Raw genomic sequence first — 24,479 nt, 5'->3', positions numbered from 1 at the left:
TGAGGACATTCTCCTTGAAATGGGAATGTGATTAACTGAAATATTTGGGATTCTGGATCCCTAGAAGGCTTGACTGGCTCTATAGACTCAATATCCAGGTAGCAGTTATGGAATGATTTACCCATTTCTCTGTTTGGGTGGTGTGCATTATGTAAAATGGTGCTGTTCCTTAAGCTATTATACCCTCTACAGATGCTCCCATTGGACTACTCGGCAGGACATTATTAGCTTACAGAGTAAGTTGCATCAGTTTTTATGGAGAGGGAAGAGAGCCTAAATTGGTAAGGAGAGGCTACAGAGGCAAAAATGTGTCCTTGGGAGGGTTAAACTGATGAATATACATTTATATAATGTTGCATGCCAGTTTCAATTCCCTTGGGAGTGGATTGACGGCTCTTACAGGTTCTGTACATCAAGCCTTGTAGCAGGTATGGTAGCACCGTATAGTCCATTCAGTTTAATATATATGGAAAAGGCGGAATGCACAATGCTGATCGAGAAGGCTCCTTTGCTAGAGTCTGTGGCATTGGCTTGGTAGTATTTCCTCAGGGGAGCTGTGCATGCAAGCAGGGTCTCTGTGTTTTTGCCACTGGTTGGCAACCCCCGGTTTGAGCCTGGAATTACTGGTGGTATATTTCAATCTTGGGACCATCGAGGGCTTCGGATGTTAGGTGTATTTTTTTTGCTAAAAAGCGAAGATCTTCATCCCTTTTCTCAACTGTGTGTGCAGTTTCAACTGCCCTCTTCTCACTTTTATGCTCATCTTTGGGTGTGATGTTATGCCACTTCTTTCAAATGGGCAGACCAGGATTGGCATGCTGATAATGCTCTGATGGAAGTCATTAGACCTGATTTGGTAGGTAGACAAAATTCCACTACTCTGAAACCCACAGGTAGGTCTTCTTGCAGCACAGCAGATTGCGATGTTTTGGGCAGATCAGCTGGGACAAGATATTTGGGAGCAGGATGTTGCCCATTATTTTTGTGACTCACTAAATGGTGTCTGTGATGCTAAGTTGCAAGAAATGCAGTTTAAGCTTCTTCATCATAGCTACTTGGATACAGCAAGGAGATCTAAGATGGGTCTTGGTACCTCGGGGTTATGCACTGCCACTTGTAAGAGGGCACATTTATACACTGTTTTTTTTAACGTTACCATCACATACAGAATTTATGGGATCAAATTTATAGGGAACTGGAGGGATGCATCGGGATTTCAGATTTAGGTACCCCTGAATTGCTGTTGTTAGGTGGTTCTCGGATGGACAAGTGGGACAAGGAAATTTGTTTGTTCTTGCCTTTAGGTATTCTAACTGCTAAAAAGTGTATTTTGCAACAGTGGATAGAGCCACTGCCCCTGACCCTTGCACAATGGATTACCTACATGATGAATTTTAGACTTATGGCGTACTAGATGAGGAGCCCCAGAGAATTACCTTTTGGCCTGGAGCTCTTTTTATGCTAGATTAAGCTCAGCGAGATGGGCACATCTTGTGGAACATGGTTTTCAGATACAATGAATAGAATAGGTAGGTAGGGAGATGGGGTCAAGGGATAGGTTCTGTGATAGAGAGCTGCATGGGGATGGGGTTAGTGGCAATCCTGGTGTTACCTGTCCTTTCCTTGTACCATGGCAAATATAATAGCAGTAAAAAAATTAATGGATATGGTTGATAGCATTGAAATCCCCATAAGCACTGAGAGGAGAAGTAATCAACATGGGCTATTGTTAAGTTGAGTTATTTTAGCACAGGGGATGAGTGGGGATGGAGGAGATTACTTGTGGGGATGGGAAGGGATGGGTTAGATTCCAGTGGGGATGGACGGGGATGGGTGAAATTTCTGTCCCCGTGGAACTCTATTCTATGAGTTGTTGTGGGGGGAGGAAAATGTGAAATGGTGAGGGTTGTTATGTATGTTGGAATTTGCACTGTTGGATGTGATATTTCAGTACTTGTGTTTTTCTCCTTGCCTCTGTATGTAGTGCATTGACATGATGTGGCTAGTAATTATGGTACTTGTTCAGAGAACACAGCCCATGAAAATAGTGGAGTTGCCTGCATTTGTTGAACTGGTTACTGGTCTTCAGCCAAACAGAACAGTGATGAGTCGGGTCATGTTGAAACAGAAAATTTGTGATTCTGCAGCAGAGATGAAGCTGAAGCTGCTTGCGATTGTTCATGAACAGAAATATGTTTCTACCACAACAGACGTCTGGTCATCCCATGGAAAATCTTACATTGGAGTGACTGTCCACTGGATTGATAGAGTCTTTAGAGAGACAGTCTGCTTGTTTGACCTTAAGAAGATTGAAAGGTTCACACACATTTGATGTTGTGGCATCCGTTCTAGAAGACGTTCATTACAGAGTATGCCATCAGACGAAAAGTTGTTAGAACAACAGCAGACAATGGCTCCAACTTTGTGAAAGCCTTCTCTGTATTTGGACAGTCTGACGATGATAATGAAGATGAAGATGCAAATCATGAATTAGATGGCAAAGAATTTGAGGCATTGGATGTCTGTGGAACCTTCAACTCCAGTGGAAATAATGACTACCAGCTTCCTCATCATCAGCAATATGCCTGCCACAATTAAATCTGGTGTTTACTACTGATGCTGACAAAGCTGAAAGTGATTTGTCTACAAGAAAATATCTTGGATTGCTTTTGCCAAATGCCAAAGACTTTGGAATAAATATGGATGATCTACTTTGGCTGCTGATGAAGTGATTGATTCATTTGGACTGGGTCTCAAGAAACCAAACCTGACATAATGGAACACTGTGTACCTGGCAGTTGAGAGACTTGTTTGATTGATCCATCAGCATGGTGAGATAGATTCAATGCTGTTTGCACTAAACTGGATGTTCCAAGACTGACTGCAGGTGAGTTGACTTTCTTGACATATTTTCAAAGCACTTAGCCTTCCAAAGTTCCATAGGTTTCTATGGAACTTTGGAAGGCTAAGTGCTTTGAAAATGAGCCCCGGACCAACTGGTTGATTATGTTTTTGTAATGAAACCTGTTGCTCAGTCTTTGAGCATTCTGCATTCAAAAAAGAAGATGCCAACCATTACCAGGCTTCATCAGACACTCATTGACAAGAAAGCATCAATAACAACTTGCAAGCCTCTTGTGACTGCCCTCATAAATGCAATTGAGCAACACTTCTCTGATCTATTTGATGATTCAGAAGTAATTGCAGCAGCAATCCTGCATCCCAAGTTTCACACAGAGTGGACTGACAGAGCATTTTGGACAAGTGTCTTCAACATATCAGACACCTCCTGGATGTGGTTCCTATTAAATTTTCACATGATTTGATTACTTCTAAAGCAGATAAAAGTGATGACGATAAAACATTCTTTGCTAAAAGGGAATGGGTCTTATATACCGCCTTTCTGTGTTTTTTCCAACTATATTCAAAGTGGTTTTACATATTATATACAGGTACTTATTTGTACCTGGGACAATGGAGGGTTAAGTGACTTGCGCAGAGTCACAAGGAGCTGCAGTGGGAATTGAACCCAGTTCCCCAGGATCATAGTCCGCTGCACTAACCACTAGGCTACTTCTCCACTCAAGTGATTCAGTCAAGTGATTCCTCCAGTCAAGTGATTCAGACAAAGATTCCCTTAATCAATACCTGCAGATCCAGTCAGACAGCATCAGTAGTATTGCAGCCTGGCCTGATTTGGAGGAACTATTTCTCAGACCGAACACTCCACTTCCTGCCAGTACAGCTGTTGAACACCTTTGTAGCTGTGCTGATTTAATAATGACTCACAAGCTCACCCGCATGAGTGTCAGTCATTTTCAGAATTTAGTATGACTAAAAGCAAACAAGTGAATTGAATCGTAGAGGGTAAAATGTTAGCAGTAGTTGTAGTGATTGTCTTAAATTCCAGCAAGTGTATTCAAAACAATTTATATTGAAATTTTCTTCCAAACAGAACACCTCGTACAATAAATGCACTTAATCGACAGAATGCATAGAAAATACAGATATTCCTCACAGCTATCTATTGTTCCCAATCCAGAGCTTCATAAATCATTTGTGGGAGTCCAAATAGAAAAGGCACTATGGATCCGTAAGTCATCCACAAGTCAAAAAAATAGAACAAATCCCAAGATGGAGGTCACACAGCAAATGCTTTATTAAGAGAAACCCAACTGCTTTTTTTGTGGTGTATAAATGCTGTTACTCTGCTTTGCTGTGCACTTTTTATTTGGCCAATAAGGGAGAGTTGTCTTTCAATCCCTATTGGTGTTACCCCTTATGCAACCTTCAGGCGAAACATGGCCGAATTGGGTTTCTCTTAATAAAGCATTTGCTGTGTGACCGCCATCTTGGGATTTGTTCTATTTTTTGGCCACATTTGTGGGAGTCACGAGCCTCCCACGCCTCCCTACTAAGCAGCAGATGTAATTGATTTCTCCACTGCCAAAATGCAGGAGGCTTTTCTGAAGTCCAGAACTGTAATATGCTTTTTGCGCCCAAAAACACATTTTTCAAAATAGTAAGGTTCCCTTTTTTTTCCTTTGCCCTAAAAGTTGGTAGACACTTTTAATAAGTATGTGTGTCTCCAGATAGACAATCAATTGTCATTTTCAAAAGTTTCAGCTGTTGTCAAAACATGTTCTTGATTGGTCAATTTTTACTTTTGTTTTGATTTTAATGGTGTTAATTTACTGTGTTCACTGTTGTGATATAACTGCCATTAGCAGTATATCAAATTTAATAAACACACACACAAACATAAATATTTGTAGTCACAGTATGTTTTACTCAAAAAGTATTATATTAGGCATTTACTTTTGTACTTGAGTACATTTTTAAATGTGTGTGTCATTGTAGTTTTTATTACTTAAGCATAAAAATATGCATTTATCTTTACTTTTACTTAAGTACTTTCACCTAGTACTTTAAACAACACTGGACATAACCCACTTGTCTGAGCTGGTCTTGCAGGACTAAAATGAATGAAATTAATGGGTAAGTTTAAATTTCACCTTCAATTAGGCATGTGATGTAGACAGTAAATTTAGTACAGTAATGTATTCAGGTGCTGTGTTACATCTTGTAGGTCTATGCAGTACAGAAAGTAGATGACCCCAATTCACAAGGCCCCTTATATGAATGAAGAGCCATCTAGGGCCATCTGGGCCACTGAAGTAGGAACTGCACTTGATTACAGATATGAATGGCTAGGACAAGTTGATGAAAATTGAAACAGCTCTAATGACTTCTGCTTTCTATCACAGTGTGCAATAATTAACTCTTCAACTTTTGATATCTTTTCTTCATTGTACCTCAGACTGTGATCCTGTCCTGTTTGACAACACCCTTCAGCTTCGTGAGAAACGACTGGACATTGAGGAAGCCTTAGCTGAGGAGAAGAAGGTTGCTGATTACTACAAAAAAGAATATGATGGCTTGCTCAGAAAGGTACAGTATTACCTTTTATGTTATCTTCAGAGCTACCACTTGTATTTCAAAATCAGTGCTACAAGACCAGATGAACTTGGGACATGTGTCTATTTTGGTTCTATGACAAGGATGCTTGACCCCAGTCCTCAAGTCAAAAATAGGTCTGTATAACTAGTGCTTACTGGACCCAGACAGTGATATTCAGTGACATTATCTAGATAATGCCACTGAATTTCATGTCTGACTGCCCTAGCACTATCTGGGTAGTGCCGGTGCAGTCTGAGGGTGGAGCTAAGACAGAGCTGGAAGTTTTCTGGGCGCTGCAGATATTCAGCTCCAGTACCCAGATAACTATCCAAGCAAGTTACAATCAGAGAAATATCTGTCCTAACTTGCCTAAATTGCTATTAGGGTAGTGGTAGTGAATATCAGCAGTACCCAGATAGCTTCCAGTGGTCAACAAATACCCAGTTGTGGCAAAAGGGGGCCTGTGCTGGCATCTGTGCGTGTTTTTGATGTGCGCCAAGGCCCCCTTTTCCCGTAGCGGGTAAAATGCAGGTCTTTCTTTTTTAAAGAAATGGCCGTGTGGCAAGAGAAGCACTTCCCACGTGGCCATTTCGAGGGGAGCCCTTACCATGGTAGTAAGGGCTACCACGCTAACCTGGCAGTAACCGGGCAGTACGCGGCACTGCCCGATTACTGCCAGGTACACACCGGTGCTATAAAAATAAATATAAATATATAAATATTACAGCACTGTGACATTATTAAGCATTTATGACTTACATATGAATGTCTACTTATAACATTACTTAAGTCCAAACTTCTTTTTGTATTCCAACCATCTTGAAACTTTATTCTTAGAAAATATTTTTAATCTTGTATGACAATTCTTTAAATCGCCTTATAGCTTCAATTTGTATCACTTGCATATCTTCCATACAAGGTTACATAAAATGCAGTACACGGACGCCTCCACCTATATGTGGCATGTTTCGCAAATCGCTGCCTCAGGGTGTGATCCAATCCGCTAAAGTAAAAACATTCAATCAGCCTATTTCATATCCTACTAGTGGTCAGAAAACATTTCAAAAAACATCACATACCTAGAATGTAAAAGACTTTCTCCACATTGCATCGGTGTCTGCCATCTTTGTGCTTGTTCCACCCATGCACAGTGTTATGCTTTTATAATGCTTCAAGGCTCAGAATGTCAGTAACTGATAACCACACCCCCTGATGTCATCATGTATCACTACATTGCAGCTGCCCAATCAATTTCTAGATTTAAGCTCCCAGGGGTCATTGTTCCTAGCGTATAAATCCACCATTGCTGATTCTGGAGTTTTTTTGAAAGAGCAGATGTTACTTAGTTTTAAAAAGCTTTCCTGCACAATTGATAAATAAATAAATAAATATGTTGTTCAAAATTCAACGATAAAATGTACTAGGATATCCAAATACTGGTTGTGCGTGATGCAATCTTTTGAACGAGGAAAAAGCCTCAAATGCCAAGGAGAACTCCTTCGTTGGAACACCAACTTAAGGGAGCCCCTTTTCATTCATCAGGGGCTAAAAACCTCTTGAATTACAATTTCACACTTGAACCTAATGATTTAAATCTTAACGGTTCTAAGTTGCACTCAACAGCTTTGTAGTCAGGTCTCACACCATCCATGGACCGACTTCGGCCCGAGTTTCGATGACTGCCTCAGGGTCCGTGGTATCAACTGACTCTAACCAGTGCTGTGATTCCTGGAAAAATACATAACGTTAATGTAGTCGCAGTGTAGTCCTTACACTGAATGCTGCAGTTCTTACTGTCTGTTAACTGCTATCAACATGGCTTCCCTTTATAGAGCCTGATGTCAAACGCTAAACGTCATTCAAAAATGTGGTTCGCCAATGGGGGGATGGCATCCCGCCTCACATGTACATTGACATAGTCAGTCTTAATTGGTGTTAATCATGCAGGTAAATTGATTCAAAAGAATTGATTCCATTCAATTTTGGTGTTAATCCCATACGGGTGTAAAGTATTCAACCGATGAATCCACCGTTGCTCTTGTTGTAATAAGCGGAGTTTCTTGTCACTTCCACCTACATTCCATCTAAGATGTTGGAGTACTAAAGTTTCAAATGCATGTCCTTCTTTAATGTAATGCACTGCTAAAGGAGCTGTCATTTTATTAGTGTTAACATTGCTTTTGTGTTCAACTAATCTCGTGGACAGTCTTCTGGACGTCTGACCTATATATAGTTTATTGCATAAACAAATAATGCAATAAACTACCCATTCCGAAGAGCAAGATGTACTGTGATGTAAATTATATATCCTGTTGGATTGTTGCTCAATGAATTCTTTTGTTTCCAGCACCATCATGCACATATTGCAGTTACCACATTTGGTATGACCTTTTTCGCTCGTGTGTTCTGTTGACGGTTGTCTCAAAACTGTGGGTGATACATTCTCTTTCAAGTTCCGTCCCCTACTAAAAGACAGCCTCAGCTCTGTTTTGTCTAACCCAGGTAGTGTTTGTATTACATGCCAATTTCTTCTAATTATGTTGGCAACCTTTGTGGACATATTGCTGTGACGTAACACACACGTAATTGGTTCATTGTCAGTTGTCTTCTCCTTGTTTCTCTGCATGAAAAGACAGTCCCGATTATTGTGTTTGTCCCGTCTATATGCCTTTTGGATTATCTCTTCAGGGTACCCCCTATTCATCAGTCTAATACCTAATTCCTTAGCTTTCTTTCTATATTCTGTATCTTCTGAACATATCCATCTGTAGCGTATAAATTGGGAAAAAGGTAAGCTGTCTTTAAGCTTCTTTGGATGGTAACTTCTGTAATCCAAAAATGTATTTCTGCCTGGTATGCAACTTCCTGTTCTTGTTGGTAATAAGCACATCTAGAATGAATGTCAGGTGTTCATCTATTCTAGGAAGTTTAACAATTGATCTGCTACAATAGACTTAGCATGCTTACATACGGATGGAAGATTAGCTATGGGATGATTTGATATTTGTGAGAAGTCTTGCGTGGTATCTTTAACTCTAGTCTAGAAGATAAAACAAGGCAGACCTTGTAAAAAACACAGTTTTTATTAATAGATTAAAAGTTCCCAGAAATTTAACATAACATGCCTGACATGCCAATGTTTTGCCAGTATAAAATGAATGTGTCAGGGGCAGTGGGTCACCAGCTGATATAAAATTCCAAAAATAGCCTGGCTAGTGTAACTGTTAAAACATATGCGAGCTAGATTCTGGGATCGGTCTCTCATAAAAACGCTGTGATTCTAGGAAGTTTAACAATTAATCTGCTACAATAGACTTGGAATGCTTAGATACGGATGGTAGATTGGCTTTGGGATGATTTCATACTTGTGAGAAGTCTTCGTTGGTATCTTTAACTCTAAGTCAGATGTAAGTTGATTTCCAAGATTGTGGCATCATTTCTTGCTCTAACATTGATTTGACTAGATCATGGAGATATGGTAGCAGCAATGAGTCACATTTTTTTACTAGTGTGGATGAAATTGAGTTGTGTGATCAATTTGATAGATTTTTAAAACTTTTTTGTGGTAATCATTGAGGAAATATTAAAAGACTAAAGTTGATAACATAAGAACGGCCATACTGGGTCAGACCAATGGTCCATCTAGCCCAGTATCCTGTTTCCAACAGTACCAATTCAGGTCACAAGTACCTGACAGAAACTTAAATAGTAGCAATATTCCATGCTACCAATCCCAGGGCAAGCAGTGATTTCCCCCATGTCTATCTCAATAGCAGACTATGGACCTTTCCTCCAGGAACTTGTCCAAACCTTTTTTTAAACCCAGATATGCTAACCGCTGTTACCACATTCTCTGGCAATGAGTTCTAGAGCTTAACTATCCATTGAATGAAACAATATTCCTTCTATTTGTTTTAAAAGTATTTCCATGTAATTTCATTGAGTGCAACCTGGTCTTTGTACTTTTTGAAAGAGTGAAAAAATCGATTCACTTCTACCCATTCTACACCACTCAGGATTTTGTAGATCTCAGTCATATTGCCCCTCAGCCATCTGTTTTCCAAACTGAAGAGCCCTAACGTCTTTAGCCTTTCCTCATTCCATCCCCTTTATAATTTTGGTTGCTCTTCTCTGAACCTTTTCTAATTCCACTATATCGTTTTTGAGATACGGCGACCAGAATTGAACGCAATACTCAAGGTGAGGTAGCACCATGAAACGATACAGAGGTATTATAATATTCTTCTTTTTATTTACCATCCCTTTCCTAATAATTCCTAGCATCCTGTTTGCTTTTTTGGCCACTGCCACACACTCAGCAAAATATATCAGCATATTGTCTACAATGACACCTAGATCTTTTTCTTGAGTGCTGATTCCTAAGGTGGACCCTAGTATCAGACAACCATGGTTCAGATTATTCTTCCCAATGTGTATCATTTTGCATGTGTCCATCTTAAATTTCATCTGCCATTTGGATGCCCAGTCTTCCAGTTTCCTAAAGTCTTCTTACAATTTTTCACAGTCTGTGTGTGTTTTGACAACTTTGAATAGTTTTGTGTCATCTGCAAATTTAATCACCTTACTTGTTCCATTTTCCAGATCATTTATAAATGTTACATAGCACTGGTCCCAGTACAGATTCCTATGGCACTCCACAATTCACCCTCCTCCTTTGAGAAAAATGGCCATTTAACCCTACTCTCTGTTTTATGTCCAATAACCTATTCCTAATCCACAAAGGATATTGTCACCTATCCTATGACTTTTTAATATTCTCAGGAGTTTCTCTTGAGGAGCTTTGTCAAAAGCTTTCTGAAAATCTAGAAACACTACATCAACCGGTTCACCTTTATCCACATGTTTATTCATTACTTTCAAAGAAATGAAGCATTTTGATGAGGCAAAACTTCTGTTGGCTTGAACCTATGCTGACTCTGTCCCATTGAATCATGCTTGTCTGTGTGTTTCATAATTTTATTCTTTATAATAGTTTTCATTATTTTGCCCAGCATTGAAGTCAAGTTTACTGGTCTGTAATTTCCCAAATCACCCCTAGAATCCTTTATAAACATTGGTGTTACATTGGCCACCCTCCAATCTTCAGGTACTACAGACAATTTTAACAACAGGTAACATAAAAGATTCCAAAGCAAATTGGAGAGTCATGGGATAGGAGGTAGTGTTCTATTGTGGATGAAAAACTGGTTAAAAGATAGAAAACAGATGGGAGTAACTAGTGAGGTAATTACATTTGCTGACGACACAAAGATATTCAAAGTGGTTAAATCGCGGGAGGATTGTGAAAAATTACAAGAGGACCTTAGGAGACTGGGAGACTGGGCGTCTAAATGGCAGATGACGTTTAATGTGAGCAAGTGCAAAGTGATGCATGTGGGATAGAGGAACCCAAATTGTAGCTACGTCATGCAACGTTCCACGTTAGGAGTCACAGACCAAGAAAGGGATCTAGGTGTCAGCGTTGATGGTACGTTGAAACCTTCTGCTCAGTTTGCTGCTGCGGCTAAGAAAGCAAATAGAATGTTAGGTATTATTAGAAAAGGAATGGAAAACAAAAAATGAGGATGTTATAATGCCTTTGTATCGCTCCATGGTGCGACCGCACCTCGAATATTGTGTTCAATTCTGGTTGCCGCATCTAAAAAAAGATATAGTGGAATTAGAAAAGGTGCAGAGAAGGGCGACGAAAATGGTAAAGGGGATGGGACGACTTCCCTATTAGGAAAGGCTAAAGCAGCTAGGGCTCTTCAGCTTGGAGAAAAGGCGGTTGAGAGGAGATATGATAGAGGTCTATAAAATAATGAGTGGAGTTGAACGGGTAGATGTGAAGTGTCTGTTTACGCTTTCCAAAATGACTAGGACTAGGGGGCATGCGATGAAGCTACAATGTAGTAAATTTAAAACGAGTCAGAAAAAATGTTTCTTCACTCAAAGTGTAATTAAACTCTGGAATTCTTTGCCAGAGAATGTGGTAAAGGCGGTTAGCTTAGCGGAGTTTTAAAAAGGTTTGGACGGCTTCCTTAAGGAAACGTCCATAGACCATTATTAAATGAACTTAGGGAAAATCCACTATTTCTGGGATAAGCAGTATAAAATGTTTTGTACTTTTTTGGGATCTTGCCAGGTATTTGTGACCTGGATTGGCCACTGTTGGAAACAGGATGCTGGGCTTGATGGACCTTTGGTCTTTCCCTGTATGACAATACTTATGTAGATCACTAACAGCAGATCAGCAATTTCATGTTTCAGTTCTTTCAGTACCCTGGGGTGTATACCATCTGGCTAGGTGATTTATCACTCTTTAGCTTGTCGATTTGGCTCCGTATGTCTTCCAGGTTCATCGAGATTTATTCAGTTCCTCTACATTGTCACCCTTGAAAACTATTGGGGGGGGGGGGGGGTGGATCTGAAATAGTAGATGATAAAGAAAGCTTTGTTCCACATTAAGTGTCTTGAGGAGGCTGTACTTGAGATTGTAGATGGCATAGCAACCAAATCAAATGAAAACTTCAATGAAATATGAAGCTAAGTCATTAACCGATGGCAGATGTGAGTTTGTGGAAGGCGTAGGTTTGTCAGTTGATGATCAAAGAACCTGAAAGAACTTGCAGAATTATGAGCAAAAAATAAATTCATTTAGTGCCCTGAAGTTTTATTTTCTAATGTGTGGCCATCTGTTTATAGGTAGTATGTTTATCTGATGTTTGATGTCTCTTCCATTTTCCTTCCATATGACTTAACTGTGATTTTAAAAGTCTGAGTTCATAGTTATACCACAGTTCTTGTTTTCTTTCATTATTTTTCCATAATTTAAGTGATGCTGTTATGCCAGGGTAGAAAAAAAGTAAGGAATTCCATGAGAGAACTTGTGTTCAAGTGAGAGACTAGAAAACATGTCCAGATCTAGATATAGATAGGCACCAAAAGGTTCTAATGTCAGCAAATGAATTGCCCTTGTATATTTATTTTATTTTATTTATTTATTTATTTATTTATATGAGCATTTATATTCCACATTTACCAGTTTATATTGCTTCAATGTGACTTACAGAGAAAAGCTTTGTTACATTTGATGAAGTTGTCTGTTGATGCAAACTGATTATTGGCGAGAACGATAGTTGGAGAGGAACATAATTAGAGGGGATGATTGTTAGAGGGGAAAATATTTAGAGGAGAAGATAGAGTTCAGATTAGTGGTGATAATCAAGTTAGTAGGCTACATTCAGGTTAATATGTTTATTTTGGTGATCCCCGGAATCTTCGTTGAAGAATTTTTTGAAGAAGGAGGCTTTGATCTGTTTGCATATTGTCAGGTAGTTGTTTATGTTTCTTAGGGTCTTTGGTAGTAAATTCCAGCTTTGCGTGCATACATATGTGACGCTTCACTTGTGAACTGATAGGTAGCATAGACCCTTGCAATTTTGGAAATGGAGTGTTAGGTAGTTCCTTGATTCCTTGCTGTTGTTGCGTATTGGTAGCATTAGTAGTTCTGTCATTTAACCGAAGGCTAGTCCAAAAATAATTCTGTATGCCAGTGTGCAAAGCTTGAATGTTATTCGAGCTTTTACTGGGAGCCAATGTAATGCTCAGAGTAGTAGGGTGGCTCTGTCAAAGCAGAATTTTCCGTGAATTAGCCAAGCAACGGGGTTTTGTGGTGTTTGTAGATTTTTCAGGGTCGTTTCTTTGCATCCAGCATAGATTCCATTGCTGTAGTCTAGGTATGCTAAGGTTAGTGTTTGCACTAGCATTCTGAAAGTATTTCTTGGGAAATATCCCCTAATGCATCTGAATTTCCACATCATTTGGAACATTTTCATGACTGCATTCGTTGTTTGCTATTCGAAGGATAGATTTCTGTCAAGTGTAATTCCTAGGACTTTCATGCTGTCAAATATTGGGTGGGTGAACCCATTTAGAGTGACGCTGGAGAAGGTGCCCTTGCAGCAGATGGATAGATGGATATGAGGATTAGGAATTGGTTTAGTTTATCTATATAGATAGATAGATAGATAGATAGATAGATAGATAGATAGATAGATAGATAGATAGATATCAGGCCTGATTCTGAGATGTTTTAGATGCTGTGTGTGGGTATCTTAGTATAAATTGAATAAGTGAATGATCCGTCCATGGTAATGATTTGGTGGAGAAAGTGTTGTACATCGATGTCAGAGATCAGAGATGTATTAGAAATCACATGGTGTAATGTGTGCCCTGCTAGGTGTGTAGGAGCAGTCACATGTTAGGTAACTCCGAGATCTCCTATGAGGTATATGAATTAGAACATAAGAATAGCCATACTGGGTCAGACCAATGGTCTATATAGCCCAGAATCCTGTTTCCAACAGTAGCCAAGCCAGGTCACAGGTACCTGGCAGAAACCCAAATAATGGTAACATTCCATGCTACCAATCCTAGGGCAAGCTATAGCTTCCCCATCTCTGTCTCAATAGCAGACTATGGACTTTTCGCATTGTCTTTTTGTTCCCAACACCTTATATCAATCAGTGCTATCAGAAATGCATAACAGCAAACAGACAGGGCATCCTGGTGTCAACAAGACTGTACATAATTTAAACCATTCAGTTTGTTGGCTGTCTATGCTAAAAGATGTTAAGGATTACATATCATCTTGTACATTCTGTGCTTAAGCCAGGACTTTTTGTTTTTAAATGCCTGGGCTACTTCAGCCCCTGCATGTGCCTTCATAGGTCCACATCTCCATGGACTTTATTATAGATAGATGATTTCAATTCATCTCCAAGTTCTGGAGAGCATTTTGCAGACAATTAGGGATGATCTTGTCATTTTTCTCAGTGTATCATTCTCAGTCGAATGGTCAAACTGAGTGGACCAATCAGAGCTTAGAGCAATTTCTGCTCATTAGTATCTTAGACCATCAGAATAATTAGACAGATTTGTTTCCTTGGGCTCATTGCACATAACAATGCTGCACTCTCATCCACTAGCACTATCCATTTCTATTGTGCATAGAGGAGATATCTTTAGGCTTTTCTCCACACCACAACTCCTATAGATATGCGTGTATGAGATAAACTTATCCAGGACCTGAATTAGGCAAACTGTTCAATCTGCTCTACATTTAGCCAGAGAGAGACAGAAGCAGCTATCAGAGCGGCACCACTGTGAAAGTCCCAAGTACAAACTAAGGGACAAGATGTAGTTGTCCACAACAAAGTGCTCGGAAAGCCTTCTGCCAAGCTCAGCCTGAAATACGTTGGCCCCTACATAGTACAGAAGGTATTTGGACCTGTTTCTTTAAGTCTTAAGTTGTATCACTGATTAAACAAGTACATGAGCTTGTAGGAAGTGACCCCTTTCCCTAGCCCTGTTATGGTGGATGGGAGTTCTGAGTACGAAATTCAGAGTATTGTAGTCTCTTGACACTTGAGGGCAGGGGTGTAGCCAGACACCCAATTTTGGGTGGGCCTCCTCTCACCAGCATGCCATATGATCTCTCAAACATCCCCCCTCTCCCACATACCTTTTAAATAGCAGATTTTCACCGGCAGCAAGCAGCAACTAATACACGTTGCTCATGTTGACCTCACATCCATTCCACTGATGCAACTTCCTGTTTCCACACAGGCAGGAATATGTCAGAGGGAAGGCTGTGGGGCCGGTGCGAGCAGTATGTATCACTCACTGCTCACTGCAGATGAAGATCTGCTATTTACAAGGTACGCAGGAGGGACAGTTGTTGGGAGTTTTCGGCTGGTGGGGCTTGGGGATCTTTGCCAGCCACATCATAGGTGTGCTGCTACTGGGTGGGCCTGAGCCCAAAGTGGGTGAGCCTGGGCCCACCCTTGGCTACGCCACTGCTTGAGGGGCAAACTTCAATATTTAGTTCTGTAGAAAGGCAATGGACCTGAGCAGTTGTTTTCAGAATTCATGCCTGCTGACTTCTCTGGTACTTCCCTGGTTGATATTCTTTTAAACACAGCCCTAGGAGTCTTGAGGCTCCCTGTGAAGGAGAGGATACTGTCACATATACTTACCCAACTGGAAGCTCCTCTTGCATAGAAAGTGAGCTGCAGCCTCTTCTTGCTTTTTATACTGTTTCTATTCATAGCCTGATGATGGGTTACCACAGTTGGCCTATCAAGGATGCACTCTGGTTTTATTGGGTCTTAGGAATTCATCTTCTCGAGCTGGATCCCTACACATACTTAAAACCTCAGATATGTCTCACATTTGAGCTTCTGAGTCCTACTGCTGATATTTGGTATCTAATCTTACCTGCTTTCCACATACAATTTCCTGTTGTCAGCCCTGGCTTTAGCCTGTTTCCCCACCACTCTTCTGCCTGCTGTTAGGTGGTGTTCCTGTTCTACAAAGCTGTCTTGTTGGGTTGGGTCACAGGAACACTGTGGTCAGATCCCCTGCCTCCTTCCATCTGGTCACTGGGATATACTTTGCCTATGCAGGGAACACCTTTGATTCATCCTCCAAGTCCTGGCAGCCTCTGAGTACTAGTGGGCTCAGCCCCGAGGGAGGGAATGTTGTTATTGGTGAAAACGCATGGTGTTTGGCCCAGTTGTAACATTTTACAAAACAAATTCTGGACAAGATAAAAATGAGATGATTTTAGGTCACTAGTGGACAAGGGAGAGGAGTGTGGAAAACTTATGACCGGGTTGCTGTATGATGTTTCTGAGATGGTGCTGGCACTGGTTAATCTCTAGGTAAATGTAGGCGTAAAGCAAATTTAGTGCTATAAATTGCTCATGGAGAGTGCTGCTTTTTTTTTTTTTAACTAAGCCTGCAGTTAATTCTGTTTAATGGCATAGAAGCAATTGGCAGCTCTGCTGTGCTGCTTCTGTCATTTCTCTAACACTATTCATGTACTGGCTGCAGATAACAAAATTTGATTTCTCCACAGATTAAAGTGGTAGAATCCAATCTGATGACAGCTGAAGCAGAGCTGGAGGTTTTCCAGCGGGAAAAACAGCAGAAGCTGAATGAGCTGTATGTCGTGGTTCCTCTGAAACTGCACCAGGTAACTGTGTATTCTGCTTCACTATCCCCTTTGCTGTCTCTCATTCATGCACTATCACTCCCCTTATTGCACTTAATTATTTACTGTTGTTAAAGTATATTTGCACTATGGAGCCCTTTCACGAAACCACTGTGAAATTTGCAGTTACTTCAGCTTAACGCAGGACTTTAGCCCACAGTAGCTGCAGATCTTAACATGGCAACCACTGAGGTTTTCCCATTCCTTTGTATTGCAATTCGTGCGTTAACATCCAGATTAACCCGAGGTACCAAGGTGCTCCAGGTTAATGCAGAAGCACTTAGCGTCTCCTATATAGGAGGCAGTAAGTGGTTCTATATTAACTCTGCATTAGACAGTTAACCCATGGTAAGAGCAGTGTGTTAACTGCAAAATACATTCTATGCCTAAGCTCCACCCATGTCATGCCCCTGGCACAAAAAGCAATTAACGCAGAGTTTACCACACATTAATACTGCAAAGCCCCTTAACTCAGCTCTGTGCTAGCAGTTAATGTGGCATAAACTGAGCTTTAAATATTTATTTGGTTTAGTAAAAGGCCCTTATATATTAACTCACTGTGCTGCTTATTGTACCTATTATTGCTCCTTATATAGTATTTGATGCATATCTCACTGCATGATGACATGACCCAATATGTAGAAGATCAAATGAGCTGTAATGGTATAGGGCTATGCTGAATTCAAGATTACCTCTATTCCAGGAAGCAGGTAAAAGCCTGGCTCAACTCTCAAGCCCTTTAATACATGCAGTGACTGTTTGCTCACTCTGCCCCTGGGTTGGCTAACTGCACACCCTGTAACTTAGACTAGTTCCTCATATCTTATTCAGCTGTTCATATAATTTGCCTTTGGTTTGTCCTATCTATATATCTCAACTATTCTTGCCCCCTTGTCTAGCTATTAAGATGTTTTATTATACTGTATTGCACAGTGTCAATGTTGTATCTATGTCATTTGAATGTTCTAATGCATGCCTATTAAGGTTTTCATTTGTATTGTGGAGATGTGGCGGGCATTTTCGAAAGGGACGTCCTGATCTAGGGGCGGGGAAACCCGTATTTTTGAAACAAGATGGACGTCCATCTTTCGGTTCGAAAATATCGTCAAGGACGTCCAAATCCTTAAATTTGTCGTCCCTAGATTTGTCCATCTCAGAAACGACCAAATGCAAGCCATTTGGTTGTGGGAGGAGCCAGCATTTGTAATGCACTGGTCCCCCTGACATGCCAGGACACCAACCGGACACCCTAGGGGGCACTGCAGTGGATTTCATAAATTGCTCCCAGGAACATAGTTCCCTTACTTTGTGTGCTGAGCCCCCCAAAACCCACTCCCCATAACTGTACACCACTACCATAGCCCTTACAAGTGAAGGGGGGCACCTAGATGAGGGTTCAGTGGGTTTGTGGTGGGTTTGGAGGGCTTGCTGTTTCCTCCACAAACGTAACAGGTGGGGGGGGGGGGGGGAATGGTGCTGGGTCCGCCTGTCTGAAGTGCACTCGCCCACTAAAACTGCTCCAGGGACCTGCATACTGCTGTCATGGATCTGAGTATGACATCTGAGGCTGGCATAGAGGCTGGCACAAAATATTTTTACAGATGAATTTTGAGGGTGGGAGGGGGTTAGTGACCACTGGGGGGAGTAACGGGAGGTCAATTCTCTCTGGTGGTCATCAGGTCATTTCGGGCACCTTTTTTTGCCTTAGTCGTAGTCCAAGTTTTCATCAGGGACGTCCTTCTTTTTTTCGATTATGGGTGAAGGACGTCCAAGTGTTAGGCACGCCCAAGTCCCACCGTCGCTACACCGCCGACACGCCCCCTTGAACTTTGGCTTTCTCTGCGACGGAGTGCAGTTGGGGACGTCCAAAATCGGCTTTCGATTATACTGATTTGGACATTTCTGTGAGAAGGACGTCCGATTTATATCGAAAGATGGACGTCCTCTTTCGAAAATGAGCATCATATCTATGTTATGTGATTATTCTTACATGCTTTATATTAAAGTATCATTCATATTCTGATGACCTGTATCATAAACATATTTCTGTTATATAATTGTTTTATAGTGCTTTAATTGTTTATATTTCTGATACTGTTTCAAGTGAGTCCTATTACTAGGGTTCAGTATACCATCTCCAAGTTTACCTCATTGATTATATTCATGCTTATTTTGTTCATTTTACTATTAGTTATACTGTTAACAAAATTGTTTTGTCAAGCTGTACACTGCCTTGGGTGAATCTCTTCATAATGCAATTAAAAATCCCCATAAATAAAATAATATTTTGTCTGGTGTGAAGACATAAGTATCAAGGTAGTGAAATAGTATGATTAGGTGGAAGCAAGAACCAGAGAACTGCTGAGTGTATAGGAAGAACCATAAGCAGTAGGAAAAAAAAGTTGCTGAACCTCTAAAAGGATATAGATACGGTAGAGAAAGTCCTGAAAATGGCTAGTGAAATGGTAGGGTCTACCTCAAAAGCTTTATGGAATGAGACTTAAGGACCTAACTATATATACTGTAGAGCAGTGCTTCTCAATCCTATCCTGGAGGTACAACTAGCTAGTCAGGTTTTCAAGATTATTGCAATGAATATGCATGAGGTAAATTTGCATATATGAGACCCATTCAGGGGCATAGCTACCATTTCGAGAGCCCAACCGCAGTATGCCGGTTCCACAAATGATCTAGACAGAGGTCCTGCTCGCAGTTCTTTGCATAATTCTTTTGCAAGGAGCACAGAAACTCACACTAGATACCCCAGAAAAGCTAGTTTGGCGGTTTTCTCAGATAACAATTTTGGTGCACGGGACCGAGGTCTGCTATACACACAGAAACAGCGTTTTGAATCTCAGCATTTTGGCGAGAATTCATTTGATTGTGTTTATCAGCACATAAGTTGAATTACCATCCGTGGTTTTGAAAAAATTATCATCATAAGATTTTTCGCAATCCCTGATGCAGGTGCTTGGATGCTGAAACACAGCCCATGTCGGGTCTTTACAATAAAGTCTACCTTTGTCCTGTTCCTGGAGATCTGTTTGTGCTTTTGCTTTCTTGATATACTTGATACCCTTTCTTTTCTGTTTCAGCAAATTCTCCCAAACAGAAGTTCTAAGCAAAGTCCTAACAGAGTGTCTCTCCAGATGTTGCTCCACATGACCTAAAAATGGAGTCCTGAATATTAAGATCATACAGTAGAGATTATACTTTCTTTACCCAAGAGGTGGTGGTTCCTGGAGCCAATCAGAAAATGCAGAAATATGAAAAAACAAAACATGTGTACAGCAGATGTCCAGGCTACAATGAGAACCAGGAGATATTCCCATCTCATTTGTAGTGTCTAGGTACTGCTGATAAAAAAAGCTATACAGAGTGGAAAAAAAAACATGCTCTTGTCAGTCTGAGAAATCTCAGCCAGAGAAGAAAATATGTGGTTTTTAAAAAGACAGTACACTCTAGCAATGAGCTAGGTCCAGAGCTAGAAATAACCAAAGTGTTTCCGTCTTGCATCACTGGTAATAAGCTGTCGCCGCCCAATGGAAGGGGCTTCCTGCTGCTTGACCAGCCCCAGAGCTTTTCTTCTGGTAGTACTGGCACCTTTTACCACATTCCCAAAATGCCCTGCACCTAGGGTGACAACACACATTGTAATGTCGTCAGCCAAGCGCTTAGTATAATCCCCATCTTTTGTTGACTGCTGTAGCCTCAGCTGCATCACCCCTAGACCTGCAAAGATGGATCCCGCAATCCCTTCAGTACCAATTGTTTAAAAAAAGACATGTTCATATGCATTTGGCGCATAAACCACCAGCAGATAAAAGGCCTACCTCTCTGTACACATAGACCCTGACACACCCATCCACATCAACGTTCATATTCATACATACATACCATCCCAGAGTATATCCTATCCACCTCTTCCCTACCTAAATCCCAATCCCCCCACCCCATACCACCATTTCTGCTCTAAGCACACTCCCACAAACATTGTGTAAGAGTGCCTGAGATCACTTTATTGGCCAGGAGGTCCCCCACCCCCAGCCCCCCATATTCATAAACAGCGAGCCAATGTAGGATCACAAAAAATAGTGTCCAGCAGAATCAAGTCTCATTTATGATTAGGGTTATTATTCCCCAGGAATTTCTGCAGTCTGTAATATACAACTTACATGCAGTGCACTACTAATTATACCAGGAGACTCTCATTAAGAGCAGTTAATGAGAAAACGTAATGTATTCACAAAATCCTGTGCCTTTTCAGCTGTATCAAAAACTTTCCACTGACCATCCACGTATACCTTCAACAGTGATGGGTATAGAAATAAGAAATGCATCTTGCGATCATATAACATATTGCAAATAGGTGTAAAACGCCTTTGCTTTTCCAACAAAAGTGTAGTCTTGAAATTAGCAGTATCTGCTCCCCTCCATAGCAAAAGTTTTCCCGATACTTCCGATAAAGCTTTAGCAATTCCACCTTATGAGCATAATTCAAGATTTTCGCTATCACAACACATGGGCGATTCTGCCCTGTTTTCAGCCTTCCCATTTGGTGCGCTTGCTCCACTCTGATCGGGTCACCATTGCAAAACTGAACCACACAGTCCGATATCCGGATCTCCAGCAATGAGGTCATCTGAGTCTTCGACAAATCTTATGTTGTTCCTCCTTCATCTGTTTTCTAGATCATCTAGCAACTGTGCTTGCTGTAATGGTTTTTACTTTAACACAGCCAGTTCTTTCTTCCCGCAGAGGCTGCAACTTCCACGTTGGACACTCTTTGTTCAAGTTCTCCAGTCCTTCGCTGGATTTCTGTTAATAACGCTTCAAAATTTTGAATTTGCATCAACAGTTTATTAAATCTGAGCTCCAGGGTTTTGGCTACTGCCGCTGAAATTTGCCTGACTTGATTCTCAGAAAACTCATTAGGTGCCATGCTTGCAGAGTCCGCCATCTTGTCCTCTCCTGCGCGGGTCTTTTTTTCATCTTTCCTGGCTGACATAGGCACTCCTGATTTAACAACAAAGTTGTCCATATATAAAAGCAGCTGTATTGCCCAGTCTGATTTGTTGGGCTAGTTCAATTCCAGAGTTATGCGTTATGCACAAATGGAAGTGGAGACCTCTGGACCAGCACAGATCACCATCCATTCCACTCACAGCATCACGTGATCTCAGAACATGCTGTTTTATTTGAGAAGCCCTGTAAAATTGCTCTGAATATCAGCTGGATTGAATCTATCTACCTTTTGAGATCCTGCCAGATACTTGTAACCTGGATTTGCTATGGTTGGAAAGAGGATATTGGGCTTAATGGACCTTTGGTCTGATCCAGTATGTGAAAATTTATATTCTTATGTTACCATTTGGGATTTCCCTTAATGACTACAGCAGTGGCATGCCTGCTGCCCACCCGGGGCGGGTCACTGCTACGCCCCTCTCCTGGTGCATCAGCCCCTCTCCTAGTGCATCATCCCCCTCCTGGCACATCACTCACCTTACCCTTCTTCGAAGTGCATCAGCCTCACCACCTAGGGATGCACAGAGCAGTCATGCGACTCTCGACTTCACCAGTCCCCTGCCACGGAACAGGAAGTAACATCAGAAGGGGGCAGAGAACTGGCGGAGCTGGCAGCCTTGCGACTGCTCTGTGCACCACCTTGCTGCCTGCACCCAGGGCAGACTGCCCCGCCCTTGGTACGCTAGAGGGCTACGGTGCACTGACAAGAAATAAAGATTACACTAGAGGGCTACGGTGCACTGACAAGAAATAAAGATTGCAGTTTTACTTATAGGGAATGCAGCACCATCACAGGTCTGCTCAACCTTAAAAGAGGAGGTGGAGGAATGTCCTAGTAATTAGAGCAATGGACTAAAAACCAGGGAAGCTAGAATTCAAATCCTGCTTTCTCCACTGACACTGTTTGGGCAAGTTATTTCTCTTCCTTTGCCCCAGGTTCCATTCCTAGATTGTAAGTCCTCCGAGGCAGGGATCTATCTACTGTACCTGAATTGTAACACTCCTTGAGCTTGGGTTTCATGAGTAATTAAACCCATATCCTAACATGGTTGGATGAGGGAGAGCTGCATGCTTTGTACTATGGCATTACAACAGGTTGTTGCCTCTATTCTTCCAGGTTGAGTATGTAGTTAATAATGAGATCCCCACCGAGTTCTCCCAGGCCCTGGTCTTTACTAACCATGCCTTGCACGGTCTACAATATCGTATCAAAGAGCTTCAGTTGGAGAAGGTTGAGCAGCGGGAACTCTATAAGCAGGCCCGCCAGCAGCACAAGCAGCTGATAAGAGACAGGAAGGATATAGAGGCCAGGATAGAAGGTAAGTGATTTTTCATTCAGCATATCTAAAACCTCTTGCTCTTTCCTCCACTCCAAGGCATCTTTTCTTAATCTGGCCTATCAGAGAGTCCTCTTATTTAGCCAACAATATTTGTTTTCTTTTTTTCTTCTCATAACGTTTTCATCTCCCAGGCTGTTATAAAAGGGAGCCACTGTAACTAGCTGTGCCTCCTCCAGAGTCTGTAAAGTCTACATCTAGTATTTCCATCCTTGAGAGAGCCAGCAGTTTATGACATGGAGTCAGGAAAGTATGATATGGAGCTAATTTTTTTGCGAGGGTGGGCCTTCCAATCTTAGGCTGGTCAGGTATCATTCTGGGGCTTCTAACAAGTGCTAGAAAAGTGTAGTAAAGCACAACCACCCTGCAGAAAGGAGAGCCTGTTAAAAGGCTTCCCTTCCTGTCTATACAGAAGGTAGAATCCATGAACACCAGGTCTCATAATGGCAGTGATGTAGCAAGGGGGAGTGGACTGCCCCATGCCCTTCCCCCAAAATTGAGCTGCTTGGCTGGCCCTCCTGCCCGCTTCCCACATGCAATGCTAGGTTTTTGTTCAACCAAGCATGCGCAAGGGAGGCATATCCTAAGAGGGGGTGCCATCCTCTGCCCCCACCCTGGGCACCCTTTACTATGCCACTGCATAATTAGCAGGGTCTTTCTTCTCTAGTCCTCTAGGCAAGGGCACAGAAGTAGTCAGAAATCATTAGAACACTCTAGGACAGTCCCCTTCTTAGAAATTATTTCCTTTATATGTATATTTCTTCCAAACACCAAGAAGTGGTTTATTTTCCCAGAAGTCTACGGATATGCAAATGAACTGTATCTCCATTGGCTGTAGGTAAATTATATGCAAATCAGTTCCCGTCTTTATGACTTTTTATGTTTAAATCATCTTTATTGGTAGCAATATAACACTTTGACAGTACTCCAGGAAATAATGAAACACATGTGCATGTACACTACTGCATACAGTTCTGGCTCCAAACATTTTACTTTAACACCCCCCCCCCCAACCCCACTACCCTAGCCCAACATTAACTCCGGAATCTGTGTTTAACTCTGTATTATTAGTGTCTATACATTCGTCTTGCAAAATGAAACCTAAGAGCCACACTGATTCATTATACAACAAAGAAGCCCTTCATCAGTAGCAAAATCAGTCATTAACTGATCCCTAGCCCTCCCCCCTCCCCCCCTAACCCTCCCCCCTTACAAATATAAACTCCCCAATTCCTAAGCAAGTGAATTAATGAACAGTCCCCAGTATATATCCCTAATTGGTGAGGGCTTGAGTTATGCTACACCTAGTTCAGCCCTCTCCCCTTTCAGAAATTCAGTATGAAGCTTCTTCCTCCAGGGGAAAGAGTCAGCCACAAGGGTTCCCAATGCTTCCAAAATTGCTCCCCAGGGCCACTGTCCCACGTTTTGACCTGACATCGGTCCAATCTCATTTGTGTAATCATCTGAGATCTCCAAAAGGCCAGAGAAGGTTCCTTCTCCGAAATCCAAAATTTTAGGATGGTGGCCAACCCAAAATAAACGGCCTTCTGTATGTACCCCTTAAAACCTACTGGAGGCGAATAGGAATAACTATATTT

General features: G+C 41.4%; 1 protein-coding gene across 1 annotated transcript in view; it reads left to right on the top strand.

Annotated features, from left to right (window-relative positions):
• The window catches only part of CFAP44 (cilia and flagella associated protein 44), a 444,725-nt gene that overhangs the window by 396,123 nt on the left and 24,123 nt on the right, over positions 1-24,479 (top strand). Inside the window, exons 29-31 of the mRNA XM_030203902.1 lie at positions 5,321-5,451; positions 16,385-16,501; positions 22,662-22,863. Coding sequence (XP_030059762.1) covers positions 5,321-5,451; positions 16,385-16,501; positions 22,662-22,863 — 450 coding nt within the window. The remainder of the gene's footprint in view (positions 1-5,320; positions 5,452-16,384; positions 16,502-22,661; positions 22,864-24,479) is intronic.

Source organism: Microcaecilia unicolor, chromosome 5 (genome assembly GCF_901765095.1).
Source record: "Microcaecilia unicolor chromosome 5, aMicUni1.1, whole genome shotgun sequence".
Lineage (NCBI taxonomy): Eukaryota > Metazoa > Chordata > Amphibia > Gymnophiona > Siphonopidae > Microcaecilia > Microcaecilia unicolor.
The sequence above is the reverse complement of the archived record's forward strand: the minus strand, read 5'-3'. Positions and strand labels throughout refer to the sequence as shown.